This window comes from Vombatus ursinus, unplaced genomic scaffold (genome assembly GCF_900497805.2).
Source record: "Vombatus ursinus unplaced genomic scaffold, bare-nosed wombat genome assembly UNPS02001287.1, whole genome shotgun sequence".
Taxonomy (NCBI): domain Eukaryota; kingdom Metazoa; phylum Chordata; class Mammalia; order Diprotodontia; family Vombatidae; genus Vombatus; species Vombatus ursinus.
Genome location: NW_020941065.1, coordinates 8,569,600 through 8,586,310, shown reverse-complemented (window position 1 = coordinate 8,586,310; position 16,711 = coordinate 8,569,600). Strand labels below are relative to the sequence as shown.

The window sequence follows — 16,711 nt, the reverse complement described above, 5'->3', positions numbered from 1 at the left end:
GGGGAGAGCGAGAAGGAGGGTTGGGGAATGGGAGGAGGAGGAGGAGGGAGGGAGGTGTGGGGAGGGGAGAATGAGAAGGAAGGAGGGGCAGGGGAAGAAGCAGCGGCAGGACTTTGTAAGCAGAGAGGGGAGTGGAAGGGCTTGTCTCCTGGCTGCGTTCAGAGGAGCCCCATGCTGTGGCTGTCTGGGGGCTGCCTGTTGTCCTCCTTGTTTCTGGGAGCCCAGAGGACAGTCCCTTGTAGGCTCAGTGTGTATTCTCTCTGTGCCATCCCCACAGATGTGCCATATATAATGAAGATGGAGTCTCACCCCCACACCACTTGCTGGCCCGGGAGGACACTCTACTTACTCGCCCCCAGTTTCCCAGAGAAGCAGCGCTGGGTCACTGCCTTAGAGTCAGTTGTCGCAGGTGGGAGAGTTTCTAGGGAAAAAGCAGAGGCTGATGCTGTGAGTATATATAGGACAGTGGGTTTTCCCTTGAAATGGGCTGAATGGGTAACTTAGGACAGTGGTGATACTGACCTGCTTGCCCCGCTCGGGACTGCTTCCTGGTAGAGCAATGGCGTGCCGCCTGCTCGTGCCCAGAAGGTTCTGGCTCTAGTGGAATTGCATGCAACGTGTCCTGTGCACCCATACCTCTTAGCATCTCCTTGTCCTGGCCGTTCTTAGAGAGTCTGGCCCCTTGACTCAGCGTTAGGAATTCAGCCTGTTGTAATTGTGGTAATGTTGCATCCAGTGGCCGTTAGAGAAAGCCCATTTTTTCTCCGTCGTTTGGGCTCTGAGTGGCTATGACAGGTAGCCGAGCCTGCTGAAGGCCCTTTGCGGCTTTGTTTCGAACTTGAGAGTCTGTGGAGGGACTCTCCCCGGTTGTTGAGGGGAGGAGCCTGCCTGTCTGGCAGGCTGTTGTCACTCGTCCTTATCTCAGGCTTGAGACGTTAGAGGTGTAGGTGGTGCAGAGAAAGCCTGGTGGAAGCTGTGCAGTCCAGCTTCTGGACTCTGTGACAAAGAGGAGCAGGCATTTAGCACAAACGCAGCATAAACACCGGGGAGCTGGAAATCCCTAAATACCAGCCTCCTGGCGTCTGGTCGGCTCGTCTTCTCTGGGTGGCGTTAGTTGCTCGTTTTGCTGGTGCTGTATGCATGAACGTTTAATGGATGACAGCGTCATCGTATGTGTGACAGGCTGGTGAGAGTCTGTCTTGGGAACTTCTCCTTGCATGGGCCCAGCTCTCTGGTGCCATGCCTCATACTGCAGCAGCCCTCGTGTCTGCATGCGCTGGGCGCGCCCTCGGCAGGCACCTCTCTGCAGCTTCTCTTACACTAGGGGCTGTGTCCAGGCAGGGGGATAACTCGGGTGCACATGCATTGCCATCGTGGGGACAACAGTTGAGTGATAATGCCCAGGGTCTGCTTGATGAGCTCCTGTCAAGCTCAATAGGGGAAACCTGGGGTGATGTTAGCGGCCCTCGACTGTTTGAGGCCTCTGCGAGAGGCCTGACAGAAGGTTCCTGTAGAATCTGACACTGGCTGTTTCTCTTTGACGTACTAAAAGAAGCTGCTTGGGAACTCCCTGCTGAAGCTGGAAGGGGAGGACCGCCTGGACATCAACTGCACCCTGCCCTTCAGTGACCAGGTATCTGGGGTGACCGTGGGGTCGCCAGGCAGGAGCACTCATCTCCTGTGGGCTTTCATTGTTTCTGTTGTTTGGGAAACAACACAAGACGTGAGATGTGGTCCTTGACTCATCTTTGCTCTTGGGGACCTTTTCTGACTTTGCAGGTGGTGCTGGTCGGGACCGAGGAAGGGCTTTATGCCCTGAACGTCTTGAAGAATGCCCTGACCCACATCCCAGGGGTGGGTGCTGTCTTCCAGATTCACATCATCAAGGACCTGGAGAAGCTCCTCATGATTGCAGGTCTCATGCCGGGGGAAATGGCACCTGACTTTCTTTCCTTGCAGGGGCTCAGTGACACAGCCGGCATCTGCATACTGGACTTGGAATCAGGAAGACCTGATTTCAAGTCCAGCCTCAGTTTCCACATCTGTAAAATGGGAATACTAAGAGCCTCTGCCTCCACTGTTGTTCTGAGGATCAGATCAGAGAACTCGTGTAAAGCACTTCACAGACCTTAAAGTGCTGTGTGAATGCTAGTAGGGAAGTCGCACACTTCCCACTCTGTCCCTAGATCTGGGTGGGGAGTATGCTGGCTCTGACCACAGAGAATAGCTTTATTTGGGAACTGATGGTCTGGCAACTGTTCTCCCAGCCTAGACTGGCTTCTCTGGGTATGGACCCTGGTGGAAGAGGGTAACCTTTAAAGGCTTCCCCAAAGCAAAATTTTAACATACCTCCTCACATCTGCCTCCGCCCACCTTCTCTGAGGGGCCCTGTGAGCTCTCTTGGCCTGGCCCTACTTTTTCCACAGTGGGGGAAGTAGTTTCATGTAAACCAGCTACAGAGGAACCTTGGTAGTATAACCTAAAAGGCCTGATGTTTTCAGTAAAGCCTTAAAACTTTAACAGGGCTGTTGAAGGAGCTGATGAATAACTCAGCTAACATACTGCTCCCAATGTAGCTTTTCCTTGTGAATAGACAGTACGTTCCGAGGAAAGTCTCTGGGCCTTGTGGCCCTTCACCCTGATGAGGAATTGTTTTTCTGCCCTTTAGGAGAAGAGAGGGCCTTGTGCCTTGTTGATGTGAAGAAAGTCAAGCAGTCCCTCGCACAGTCCCACCTCCCTGCCCAGCCAGACATCACGCCCAGCGTCTTTGAGGCCGTCAAAGGCTGCCACCTGTTTGCGGCCGGCAAGGTAGGCTTTCCCATGCAGTTGCAGCTTCTTGGGCATCTTGGGCCCCCAAGGGAAATGGGCAGGCAGATTCAGGTGCGCCTCACTAGAGCCCCAACCTGTGGCCGAGTCTGGAGCATAGAATGACATGTGAGTCCCTCTGTCCCACATCTGAGTCGAGAGCTGGACGTGCTTGGTCCAGCTGGATGAAGCTGCTGCCAGTGCTGGTGAGTTTCTAGAAGTGCTTTGTGCAGCTCTGACCCTGAGAGAAAATCATCTGTAGGCACCTAACAACAGAAGGGAGCAGGAGACCTACCCCATGGGCTTATCAAGATGCTCTTCCCCATACATTCATTTTTAAAAGAATCTGTGTGCCTGTTAGAGTGGATGTGGTGCTCCATTGGGAACTGAGGGGAATGTGGAAGCACGAGGCTCCAGTCCGTCCCCCTGATGAGTATTGGGAAACCTTTGCATGAAGGTGTCTTCCACCTGGGGCTAGTTCTCTTTGTTGGGAAGGGTTTCTTTACACTCAGCCTAAATTTGCCCCAAACAATATGAGCCTGATTCCTCCTCCATCCTTTTTAAGTACTTGCAAACATCTATCAGGTGATCTCTGCTCCAAGGCTGTCCTCTTCGGGCCCTTTGGCTGGTTTGGTGTGGCACAAATTCAAGGCCCTTCTGCTTGCTTGACCCTTCCTTCGGCATGGTCAGCAGCTCCCTCCCCCATAGGGTTTGGTCAGGGCAGAGGACGACAGGACCATTACTTTCCTATTCCTAGATGCTGTCCCTCTCCTAATGCAGTCTCAAGTCAGATTCACTTTCTTGACTTAGATTTTGCACTTAATATTCTAATGCATGTTTATCTGTTTACATCTCATATCTCCCTTTGTCATATGGTGAATTCCATGAAGGCAGGGACTATGTTTTACTTATCCAATAACTTCATTGATTATACGGGATTTTGTACATCCTAGGTATTTAATCATTGTATTTTGGATGACTGAATCGAGAAGGCTATGGTTCTTGCCCTTCAGAAGCATAAAATATAAGTTGTTGTTCAGTCATTTTTCAGTCATGTCTGACTCTCTGTGACCTCATTTGGGATTTTCTTGGTAAAGATGCTAGAATGATTTGTCATTTCCTTCTCCAGCTTACTTGACAGATGAGGAAACTGAGGCAAACCGGGCTAAGTGACTTGCCCAGTGTCATTCAGCTAGTCTGAGGCCAGATTTGAACTCAGGAAAATGAGTTTTTCTCACTCCAGGTCCAGTGTTCTATGCACTGTGCCACCTACCTGCCCACACAATATGTGCAGGGAGGCAAAATTTGCATGTGGTATCAGTTGGGCTGAATGTGACCGACTGCTTTCCTCATAGCAGATCTGTAAAGTCAGTGTCGTGTAAATATTATTTTTCCAACTAGGACCCAAGACATGAATTGCCTTACCCATGTTGACAAAGCTGATGAGTGTCCCATTAGATAATGCATGTGAAGCTGTGTAAATATCATAGCAAGTATTTGAACTCAGATCCAGCATTCTTTTCATTGGACCCTTTTACCTCTTATCCCTGGGCATCGGAAGTTAATGCATGATAATATAGTAGTCTGCTAGTCATATGCCTGCCAAACCTGTGATTTCATTGATGTAGGGAACTCCCAGATAATGAAACTACTTCTACCACTGCAGCTTGCCCCAGCAATCCAAATTACAGTTTTGCCTGGGACACCAAGGAGTTGAGTGATTTGTCCAGAAACGCACAGTCAGTATCATTTGATTGCTATTGACCCACGTGTAATTCCACTTCCCTACTATCCCTGCAGATTCCAACAGAATATGGGATATTTTGCTCTAAACTCTACTTGGCTGCTGTGTCTGAACTCTGAGATATAAAAAGCTCTTGAGGTGGTGCTAACTATGTTAATTCCAATTTTTAAAAAATAACATTTTGTCTTTTTCAATTATAGGTAAAGACAATTTTTACGTTCATTTTTTTTAAATTTTGAGTTCCAAATTTTTCTCTTCTCTCTCACCTCCCCCCTCCCTAAGATAGTAAGCAATTTGATATAGGTTAGATATGTGCAATCACATAAAACATATTTCCACATTAGTCATGTTGTGAGAGAAGAAACAGACTAAAAGGAAAAAAAAAACATTAAAAAAGTGAAAATGGTATGCTTCAATCTGCATTCAGACTCCATCAGTTCTTTCTCTGGAGATGGAAGCATTTTCTATCATGAATCCTTTGGGATTGTCTTGGATCATTGTATTGCTGAGAAGAGCTAAGTCATTCACAGGTGATCATCACACAGTGTGCTGTTACTGTGTACAATGTTCTCCTAGTTCTACTCATTTCACTTTGCATCAGTTCGTGTAAGTCTTTCCAGGCCTTTCTAAAATCTGCCTGTTCATCATTTTTTATAGCACAATAGTATTCCATTACACTCATCTACCACAGCTTCGTTTAGCCATTCCTCAATTGGGGGACATCCTCTCGCTTTCTAATTTTTTGCCACCACAAAAAGCAACTCTAAACATTTTTGTACATATAGGAACTTTTCCCTTTTTAAATGATCTTTTTGGGATACAGACTTAATTGTGGTATTGCTGGATCTATTCATTCTTCTTTGACCATTCTTAACAAGCCCTTGAGGGTTGAAAGCTACCCTTTCCCACTTCCCTTCTGTGTGGTAAGGGTTGTGAGTTATCTTGTAGGCTCTCGAGTTATCAGGATCCACTGAATCCGTATCACTTGGTTGTTTTCCTAGGAAGGATCTGGGGGAAATGTACATAAGCATGGAAAATGCAAAGGGAAAGGTCAGCGTAGGCCCAAGATGGTTTCCAGGACATTGTCCATTGTCAGGTCCCAGGTGGGAGCTGCCTCTGGGCCTGTGGGCTTTGTGAGCTAGGTCATTTTTGCTGCAAAAGCTTCTAAACTACGTGTAAGGCTGTTTTGAACAATCAATCGATTTTTTTGTTTGGTACGGCAAAGCTGGATCGAGAAGGGTCAGTTAATTAATAAGCACTTATCAAATGCTTACTACATAATAATGATAATAACTAACATTTATGTAGCACCTACTACGTGCCAAGTACTGTGCTGGGCGCTTTGCAAATACCGTCTCCTTTGATCGTCACGTCAACCCTGTTTTTGAAGTAGGTGCTGTTATTATCCCCATCTTACAGATGAGGAAACTGAAGCAGACAGAGGTGAAGTGACGTGTTCAGGATCACACAGCTAGTAAGGATCTGAGGCGTAGGCCTTCCTGACTCAGACAGCTGGGTGGCATAGTGGATAGAGCACTAGGCCTGGAGTCAGGAAAACTATTTTCCTGATATCTTCCAATCTGGCCTCAGACCCTTAGTAGCTGTGTGACCCTGGGCAAGTCACTTTACCCTGTGTGCCTCAGTTTCCTCATCTGTACAATGAGCTGGAGAAGGAAATGGCAAACTACTCCACTATCTTTGCCAAGAAAACCCCAAATGGAGTCACAGAGACACTGAAAGTCACTGAACAACAGCAAAACTTCTTGACTCCAGGCCCAGCTCTTTATCCACTGCACCTCTGGGCTGCCTGCCCCAAACATTATGCTAAATACTAGAGATAAAAAGAAGGGCAAAAACGTTCTCTTTGCCTTCATATTCAAATAGGATATGCAGACAAAGTACTTGCTAGATGTATAAGGTTGTACCAGTTATGGTGGCATTCATTTCGAATCATAGAGGTGACAGCTGGAGTAAATAACTGATGATAAAAGTTCTAGAAAAGGATTTTTACGTTCCAATAAATCTCAATGGTTGCTTACCCTTAACCCTCTGTTCCTTCTGATTGGGATTTGTTTCAAACTTCTTTGCAGAGGGCACTGTCCATCACCAGTATTCTCCAGGTTTTGCTACTGTGCTGGGTGTCAGCTCATAGGTTTTTCTCTTTGCCCTACAGATTGAGAATGCACTCTGTATCTGTGCCGCCATGCCTAACAAAGTTGTCATTCTCCGGTACAATGAAAGCCTCAGCAAGTACTGCATCAGGAAAGTAAGTTGAACGCCCCTGGGATGGCCAGGTGTTGATCCAGCATCCGTCCCCCTTGCTGGCTTCTCTGGAGATTTATGACCTCAACTCTCGTGGGTCAGAGAGTGGGCACTCAGCACTCTTGCTTTCCAGGGTGACTGTCTCACATCCCTGAGTGAGAGGCACCTCCAGGAGAGAGACAGCAGGCCTGGTTGTCTCCTCTAGCATCTTCTGTCTCGGGGCAGGAGCTCAGTGCGCTGGTATAGATTGAAGAGAACCTCCATTGTGGGTGGCCGTAGTTCTAGGAAAGAAGGAAGGTGACTTTTTCTTTTGAAATGTAACAGGCCTCAGTGATGCCTCTGAAGATCTACATTTCTTTTTGTGGTTGCTATTTTTAGCCATTTGGAAAAGACAGATTAGTGACTCCTCTTTGAAATGTGCCACCAGGGAGAATGGAGACGACAATTCAAATGTGGCCCTGACTTATGAGGTCATGGCGTCTGTTGTGCAAATCCCTAGATAGTGAATGCCGCATTTCTTACCACTCTGTCATCTGTTAAAGCAGTTGAAACCATCCACGTTCACTCATTCTTGTGGAGTGATGGAAACATTTGTAAGAATCACTGCATGTGAGGGAGAATATGTTTGCTCCTGCATAGAGCATTATTGTTAACTTAGACTTTCAAAAGCACTGTACAGTGAAATATCAGAGGGGATCTAGGCAAGACCACAATAAACTCCTAAATTTGAACATGCCCCTGAGAGCAGCTGCTGCTACTTGGTCCATTTTCTTGAAGCCAGGGACTGACTGTGTGTCTACACATAGTAGGTATATGGCCTGAGCTAGTGAATTCCAGTTGCTCAGGGAGGTCACGTTTTCAAATGTGTGGTGCTGCTCTACCTGCTGGCCTCTATCTTGGCCTTGGAAATCAGCTCCTGCTTGGGCCAGAAAAGCAGTCAGGGCAGGCCTGAAATAAAGAGTGATTGTTGAGGGCCTTCTTGTTTTCTGTTCTGATGAAAGCTTTGTGTGTGTGATCCAGAAGCATAAATTTCAGGAACTGTTGACATTGTTGTTTTCCTAGTCTGGAGTTTGGGAGAGTAGTGGATAAGTATGCCTAGGCAGAAGCATTTGGGCCTGAGGAAGCCATCAGATGACTTTAAAGGCTGAGACTGAGAACAAGATGGAATGCTTCGTTTTAATGGCTGCTTACCCTTAACCCTCTGTTAACATCTGCTTGTTTTTCTTTGCTTTCCTTCTTCTGCAGGAGATAGAAACCTCTGAGCCCTGTAGTTGTATCCATTTCACTAACTATAGTATCATCATCGGGACAAACAAATTCTATGAAATTGAAATGAAGCAGTACACGTTGGAGGGTAAGACTGGCGTCTTCTAGGATCTGTGTTGTCACAGGACTTGTGAGAACTGAAGATCGTTTCTGACTCTGCAGACTGGCTTACAACTGGTGTTGACGTAATGCTCTTCTCCCTTTTACAGAGTTTCTGGATAAGAACGACCATTCCTTGGCGCCCGCAGTGTTTGCTTCTTCCTCCAATAGTTTCCCGGTCACCATTGTGCAGGTGAACAGTGCAAGCCAGAGAGAAGAGTACTTGCTCTGTTTCCACGGTAGGTCGTCCAGGAATTGCTCGGTCATCTTTCAGGGGCTGCTCTGCCTGTTGGTTCATGAACCTCTTTGGCTCCTAATGGTAGGTGGATAGGAGGGTTTTACAGCAAGGAGTTTTAACTAAATTCTTTCCAGACACGATACCCCTCTCCCCAGCTTCTTAGCTTCATGCTGGCTATTAGTCCTTTCCTTCCCATCTGTAATTGTGAGGTTGCCGCCTGAAGGCCACCTCTATAACTTGTTTGAGGCTTGATTCCCAAAGAGCTTTTTGGCCTACCTGTTGTCAGATGCAGCTGAAACTGTCCAGCGATTCTCTGGCTCGGCTTTTCTTGTTCTGTGAAAGTGGTCTTCATCTCCCCAGCCTCTTATCCTGCTCACATACGAATAACCCTGGGTTGTTGACTCCTTGCAGAATTTGGCGTATTTGTGGACTCTTACGGCAGACGAAGCCGCACGGATGATCTGAGATGGAGCCGCCTGCCTTTGGCCTTTGGTAGGTGGAGTGTGGTGGTGACAGTGGCCGGGAGTGGATTCTGGCAGGAACTTTCTCTGGCTCAGCCTCTGTATTCGTGGGGACCGTGGAGGCCGAGAAATAGGTCTTGTTAGTCATCGTGGATGGGTCAGTGTGAAGGAAAATGGTCGTTCTTCCTGAGTCACCAGGAATCACCAGAACCATATCCAACGGCTGAGCCGGGTCATGCTGCTAGCTTTGAGGAACTTTCCATGTCAAGAGAAAAAAACATGTGCCTTGAATTCTTCACTGCGTTTGGTTTTTAGCCAGTTCTTTTCAGTGTCATTCGTGTTAATCCCATGCTCCAGAAATAGTTGGGTCTAGATAGGGAAGTAAAACTAAGAAGGAAGATGGGTAAAGCCACACTCCTCCTTGCTCTCCAGCCCTGCTCCTCTTGCTGGGGGCCAGAACATAACATGACAGTCAGTACAGCCAAGTTTGATTCGAATCTGTACTAATACAGCTTCTTTGTCATTGTTGCTTCTCCATGATGATGACCCAGCCTACAGAGAGCCCTATCTGTTTGTGACACACTTCAACTCTCTTGAAGTGATTGAGATTCAGGCACGCTCTTCTTTGGGGTAAGTGCTCTCCCAAGGTTTTGTGAAACCGACCTCTGCAAGGTGTGGCATGTTTGTACATTGATGTGCGCGCGCACACACACACACACACACACACACACTTTTAAGTAAAATTAAAATGCAGTATTGTAACCAGAAACCTTTCGTTCCTCAGAACTCCTGCACGTGCTCATTTAGAAATTCCAAATCCTCGTTATTTGGGACCAGCAATTTCATCAGGAGCAGTTTACTTGGCATCTTCCTACCAGGACAAATTAAGAGTCATCTGCTGCAAAGGAAACCTGGTTAAAGAGTCCGGTGGTGAACACTCCAGAGGGGCCTCCACCTCCCGCAGGTATGGCCTTCTTGGGCTGGCAGCTAAGTGGGTGTGTTTCTTGTGTGTGTTAAAAACAGAGCTGTTTTACACATTCATGCATTACACAAGGGCAGACTTTCTGAAATTTAGGTGGGTTTGTTTCTCTTTGAATCAGCTGGAAATCTTAGTAAAATACAGGCTGAATTGAAGTCTGGACTTCAGGGTTACTTTTATTTTACTTGGCTACTACTCAGCCAGCTGTTCGTGACTTAAATGCTTATAAATTGGTAGAAAGCTAGATGACCAGAGGTTCACCATTAGAAAATATCTCAACAAAAAACTAATCTTTAATTTCAAGAATAATGGGGTTCCATGTACCTTATAGCTGTGTCGCTGAAGAGATATTTCCCTCAAACACAGAACTTTAATCAAAACTAGATGTCCTAGAGAGGGAAAAATGTATTTAGACTAGTTATAGACAGTAAATGAAACTTGCCCAGTGAAAATGCATCATAAACCAGGCTGCCTTCCTGGCAAAGCAGAGGAAAAAAGTTGACCTGAGAAACGGCCTTCCATTATGTCAGTTTATATGATGGTCCTGAAGGAAACACTTGCCGCTTTGGCAGGAGTGCTTGTCTTCCGTCTTTTATCTCCATTAGCGGCCAGTTCAGCATTTTATGTAACTTCACATTTCTCCCACAGAGTCCAGACATTTACCTCCCTGTTGAACAGACCAAGCAGTGATCCCTGCAGTGAATGACATCAGTCAAACCTACGCTCTGTCCTGTCACTTTCAGAGAGGTCAATAACGAACAGTTTTAGAAACAAAATGACATCTGAGAACTAACCACTGGCACCCACAGATCCTGGACCTAAGGAGTCATTCTAAGCAAAAGGAAAACCATTTCCTTAAAATATTGATAAAAAAACAAACAGAAGCATTGAGAATCAACATCCAGCCTTAATTCTGTTTTCTTGTTCCTGCTATTGGCGTTGCTTAGAAACATGGATCTAAAAGAAACTGCAATGCTCTTCATGGCGGATTCAGAACTCCTTTAGTAGACACAGATCACATAGTGCACAGAAGCAGCGTTGCGTTAGAGTGATTAAGAGGTCCTGATGGACAGTTTCTTAAACATCCAGCCCATGTCAACCTAAGACAGACTGGATTGATCAATTTGAATCAGACCTGGCCAGGTCTTGGCCTCATTAATTCAACAGCATTCCTTCGCAGGGCAGGAGTAATGTGGTAGGGACAGGTATGGATGGTATCGAAATCCTGAAGAGCAGCAAAGACTTCTTTTGTCCCCTAGGTCTTATCCTGGAGTTAACTCTCAGTTACCCAAGCTGCATGTCTTCTGTCTAATTCTGACTGTTAGTCAGTTGAACTGGTTAAGGCTTAAGTGTCTTGTGAATGCAGTTCTTGCTCCAGTCAGTTCTTCATGGTCTGAGGGTATGGAATCCTGTTGTTCTGCTCAAGGGTTGGAAGGGCAGGAGAGATATTTCACACCAAGTTTTTGCCTGCCAGGCATGACTTGCAAAAGAGTCTTTCTTTTCTGAAATTAAAAAAAAGTTATTGATACCATCTGTTTTTAAATGACCTACGTTTCCCAACGTGGTCTTCTCTCCAGAGAGTAATCCTTTATATAACAGAGAATAAAAAAAGTGAAGAAAAAACAGATCAGAAAGGCTAACCGGGAAGGTTTTGCCATCTTCCACATGCCTACGTTTCCAACTGTGCAGGGAAGGGAGGCTGGCACATTGTCTGCTTTCTTCTGGACCAGTCTTGGTCATTTTAATGATAAACCGGTCCATTTCACTGGTTCTGTTGTTGTTTCTGTTCACACCCCTGTGCTCGTGGTGTATGTGGTTTTTCTGGTTTTGCTCACGTCGTTCTCCGTCAGTTCACATAAGCATCCAGTGCTGCTCTATTTTCATTACGTGCGTCCATCACTTTACAGCACAGTCATATTCCATTACAACCAGCAACCACAGTTTGGTGAGCCATTCTTGATTAATGAGCATCTATTTTTTTTCTGTTCTTTTCTACTACGCAACTGTTAAAAATTAATTACGAAGGGGTTTTTTTTTTTCGCTGTTTACCTCCTGGGGTATGTGCCAGGCAGCAGGTTCTCTGGGCCAAAGGGTGTGGATCCGTGGATCCATGATCTTAGCCCTATTCCAGACGGCTCCCAGAAGGATGGGGCCCCTTCCCAGCTCCACTGGCAGCAGCATAGTAGGGGCCCTCCGACATGGTGGGCCTGCATTATCCTGATTGTTTCTCTAATTATATATCTGGGCAATCTTGCCTACGGTCGCTAATAGCTTGCAGCTCTTCTTTTGAGAACTGTTTGCTCCTATCTTCTGACTCTCCCTCGGGGAGTGGCTTTTGTTCTCCTAAAGATGCCCTTTCATGCCTTCTAAGGGAAGTGTGTCTAGAAGGTCCTGGCGGAGCAGGGACTCTGTGGGGGCTTTCTTCCTCTGTTCATAGCACTAGTTCAGTCTCTTGTGAGAGGGTGATCTGACAGGAATTGGGAGTGTGACGTTATGTCCTTTGTCTTTGAATGCCAGCAGTCCTAACAAGAGAGGCCCCCCCACCTACAACGAGCACATCACCAAACGTGTGGCCTCCAGCCCAGCACCACCCGAAGGCCCCAGCCACCCGCGAGAGCCAAGCACACCCCACCGCTACCGAGAAGGCAGAACCGAGCTGCGCCGGGACAAGTCTCCTGGCCGCCCTCTGGAGAGGGAGAAGTCTCCCGGGCGCATGCTGAGCACCAGGAGGGAGAGATCTCCCGGAAGGCTATTTGACGAAAGCAGCAGGGGTCGACTGCCCGTTGGAGCCGTGAGGACACCGCTGTCCCAGGTCAATAAGGTCAGTCAGGGAGTTGTGCCTCGGTGACCCTGGAGGCAGGGAGGCCAGAGAGAAGGGCCTCAAGCTCGAGCCTCCCCTGCATGACGCAGACTCTGTGATGAGAGAGGGGAAGAATGGGCTGAAACTGGCCTTTGTTCTCTGTTTAAGGAGTGGCTCCTGTAGCCTGGGAGAGGTACCAGGTTATGTGGGGAGATGTTTAACCCGCACCACTTGGAGGATGGACTCGTTTGTTAATGATTGATTCTTCATCTTTAAAATGAGGGGATTGAATTCAGTGACCCCCTAAGGTTCTTTCCGGCTCCGGGGCCTATGATTTCTTCTCTATTCATTAAAATAGGTTCATGAAGGACCTGGTATTGCTAAGACTTTGAGTCCAGGCATGTGCTTGAGTGCGCCATGTAGCCCCAGGACCTGTAACCTCACAGTGTAGGGTGCGTCCTCCACTGAGGCCGGGCGGCTAGGCACCAGCAGTAGGACTAGAGTCCGGGGCTCATTCTTGAGTTTGCCCAGGCAGACAGCTCCAACTAATTGTCAAGCATCATTTCTTCCCTTTTCTTGTTGCTTTCCCATTGACCCTTGTCTGAGGGCAGGGACAGGCAAGAAGGTGAAGAAGATTTCCCAAAGAGTGGGGGAGGGATTTGTCCTTTAGAATTGGTTAAAAAAGGAGAAAACACAAGTTGGGTTGAGAAAAAAGTTGACACGAATAGTTAAAATGCTTCATGCCAGTCATTTAAGGGTTGATGCCCTAGCTGCTTGGCTGCCAAATTGGCTGAACTCTTTAGAGACAAAATCAGCCTCCAGAGGCGCTTGCTAATTGTATAACTGGCCCTCAGATGGTTTTTACAAGAGCACAGCTTGAATCCATCTTCATTTCTTTGTTGCCAGGTCTGGGACCAGTCTTCAGTGTAGTTCTCGGCTAGTAACAAGCAAAACACAAGATTGAGTCCTCGTCTTCACCTGCAGGACAAGCTACGCCAGGTCTCTGAGCGGGTGGTGTAGTCCCCCTGGGAGCCTTGGGCCCCTTTGAGCCACCACTGCTCAGCAAAGACAAAGGAGGAGGCCCGGCCGAGGCCAGGAGGGGCCCTGGCCAGCTGGCCCACAGTCTCTTCCCCACCCCTTCCTGGGTCATCCCTGCACTTTGTACGACTGCTATTCTTTCAAGCTCTTCATAAACTTTTGTACCAAGGACAAGGAGGATGTGGACCCTGGTGGGCATGATTGGAACTCTGATTTACTAGCTACACCATCAGAAGTTTAAAAAAGACAGTGGAATCCTTGAGAGATGTGAACGGAAGTGAACTTCCCTTTGAAGTCGTCACTTCTAGCTCAACTGCAGCGTTGGGTCTTTACAACCAAAACGTAGATTAGAACCCACAGCCCCATCCCGTTTGCTTCCCTTCTGTTGGCAGCCATCCTCGGCCCTGGCCCTGGCCCTGGCCCTGGCCCTGACGCTCCACTCATTGCCTCCCCCACTTCTGCCCAGCTTAGAATGTCCCCATATCCATGGGCCTCCCCTTGAGGACAGGACTCCAGGCGCAGGAGCTCATGGAGCTTTGAGCAGCTTCTTCTCGGGACGTCCAGCCCTGCTTTCACGTGGCTCTGGCTAGACATGCATGTGGTAGACTTGCTCTGAGCCCAGCATCCCCGGGGCGGCCAGGAGCCACTGTCCAGGCCCCCTGCATGCTGTCGCACCATCAGCCTGGCTCATCTCTTGGTTGCTATGCTAAGTATCCTATCGTCATTCCCTTGTAAGCAAGCAAATTAAGACCTTTTGAAGACTTGCCAACTTACTGGCCGTGACTGAGCTGCAGTGTGTAGCACTAGGAAAAACGCTACAAGCCTTATTATTCTGATGAGAGAAGGATTTCAGCAAATCACCGCCCAGAAAACTTGAATGTGACCCCCTCTGTGTCTCCTCCTGTGCTTCCCTTCTCGATAATCTGAATCATGACTCTCTGTGCGCCCACCTGCCCTATCCTTAGAATCTGGGACTTTTTAGGCCTTGCCCTTGGGCCAAGCCCGTGACCGGGAAGCCCCATGTTGAGGCTGTGTTCCTTAGGTGCAGCGTGGTCTTGTCCTGTTTTCTCCTTGTCTGTTAATTAAGAGGGTGAGCTCTCTGGCCTTGGAGAACCTAGGTAATCAAGCATTTCTGCGAGCCGGCAGGCTCCCTGGCAGCCTTGTTTCTGGCTTCCCCTGCTCTGCCGTGACTTTGAATCGGCCTCTGCCAGCGAACAAGGCACAGTGATGACCGTTGAGGCTGGCCGGTCAGAGCAGAAATAGCTGCTCACTTCTTAGGCATCTAGTGTAGCTTAATGTCCAGTTTGCCCTCTGGTCCTCCCTGTTTGTCTCCTCCCTCGGGCTCATTTGTTTCAGATTTCTGGGAAACTCATTGTCATCTGGACCTCTGGCGAATGTCTTCACTGGTGTGGTTTTTCTGTTGTCAGAAGCTTTGGGTTTTGTTTGTTGTTTTGTTTGTTTTGTTTTCTTTTCTTTTTGTTATACTTTAACTCCCCACTGAGAGCAGAAGATTTGACTGAAAATTTGCTGAAGTTTTTGCCTCTTGGTCCACAAGTATTTTGAGAGGTCACTGGAATTGGTCTTTCAGTCTTTGCATTTATTTAGATCTCCATGAGAAATGGGCTTCTCGAGTCCTAAAAAGTGTATATCTTGTGTCTCATTTGTGAAATGCTTCCTCCTGCAGGAATAGCTCAAAAGACTGTACATATTTACAAGAAACTTTATATTCGTAAAAAAAAAAACAAACAACAAAGGAAATTGAATTGGTTTCTACTTTTTTATTGTAAAAGGTGCATTTTTCAACACTAACTTTTGGTTTCAGTGGTGGTGGTTGTGGATAGCCATCAGACCAGAGGGGTGGGAGCTCTCTGTGAGACCACCAAGATCCCAGAAAGAAATATTGTCACATGAAATTGCACTTAGATGCTTCTAAGTTATTATGGTTATAGGTATCCAAAAGTACAGCTTTTTCTTCATTACCTTTTTTATTCTTGACAAGGAAAGGAACATAAGGTATAATTCAGGATCCACCCTGAAAGAAATGGACTTTGTTGTTGAACAATAAATAATCAGATAAAGCAATTACATGAAGCGGTTGATTTGGTGAAATGACCTCTTCCTTCCTCACGCAAGACCGTGGCCATTGTTAGCATTGAGTTGATTCCTCGGCGTCTGGTTGTGAGGAGCGCCTTCCCTGGGACTGGGGGTGGGGGGGGGTCAGTGGGGGTACTGGGATAAGCCATCGACCTCTGGGTTGAGATCCCATTCACAGGGTTGTAGATCTACAGCAGGAAGTTCCGTCAGAGGCCTCCCGTTGCAGCTCCTCATCTTCCACAGCAAGAGACTGCCCCAGGTCATACTGGGAGAAGGCCGTAGAAGTGGGTCCTGGGCTCCAAATTCAACATTCTTTGGCTGCATCTTCCATCTCTCAGCTCTGGGCATTTTCTCTGGCCATCCCCCATGACTGGAACACTCTCCCTGTTCTGTTCTGGCTACTGACCTCCTGGGCTTCCCTGAAGTCCCAACTAAAATCCCTCCTTTTACAGGAAGCCTTCCATAACTCCTCTTAATCCCAGGGCCTTCCCTCTGTTAATTATCCATATTTATCCCGCATATAACTCACTTTGTATATATTTGTTTGCTGTCTCCCCCCCTTAGATTGTAAGCTCCTTGAGGGCAGGGGCTGTTTTTACCTCTTTTTGTATCCATAGTGCTTAGCACAGGGCCTGGTACATAGTAGGTGCTTAATGTTGCCTGATTGCTAGAGTCACCTGATCCTCTAGACAAGATGGGGCTCCAGGCCTCTCAGCCCTGGACAGGGAAATAACTAGCTCAGAGCTTGCTGTTGGCTGATAAGATCAAGGGAATGAAAGTGGGTAGCTTCATGTTTAAATGCATATACTGCAATTAAAAATTGATTTGCACAGGCATAGTCTCTACTACAGTGGCATCTCCTTCATGTTTGGTTTATTTTTAATGTGAATCGATTTTGAGGCATTCCTGTAAATCCACAGTCAGG

At 47.3% G+C, this 16,711-nt stretch overlaps 1 protein-coding gene across 1 annotated transcript in view; it reads left to right on the top strand.

Moving 5' to 3' along the window:
• CIT (citron rho-interacting serine/threonine kinase) overlaps window positions 1–15,854 on the top strand; it is a 160,696-nt gene extending 144,842 nt beyond the window's left edge. The window contains exons 36-47 of the mRNA XM_027862269.1: window positions 163–447; window positions 1,553–1,633; window positions 1,780–1,915; window positions 2,669–2,808; window positions 6,723–6,815; window positions 8,057–8,165; window positions 8,287–8,415; window positions 8,826–8,906; window positions 9,427–9,505; window positions 9,660–9,839; window positions 12,372–12,675; window positions 13,561–15,854. Coding sequence (XP_027718070.1) covers window positions 163–447; window positions 1,553–1,633; window positions 1,780–1,915; window positions 2,669–2,808; window positions 6,723–6,815; window positions 8,057–8,165; window positions 8,287–8,415; window positions 8,826–8,906; window positions 9,427–9,505; window positions 9,660–9,839; window positions 12,372–12,675; window positions 13,561–13,584 — 1,641 coding nt within the window. The 3' untranslated portion in view covers window positions 13,585–15,854. The remainder of the gene's footprint in view (window positions 1–162; window positions 448–1,552; window positions 1,634–1,779; window positions 1,916–2,668; window positions 2,809–6,722; window positions 6,816–8,056; window positions 8,166–8,286; window positions 8,416–8,825; window positions 8,907–9,426; window positions 9,506–9,659; window positions 9,840–12,371; window positions 12,676–13,560) is intronic.
• Window positions 15,855–16,711: the final 857 nt, after the last annotated feature.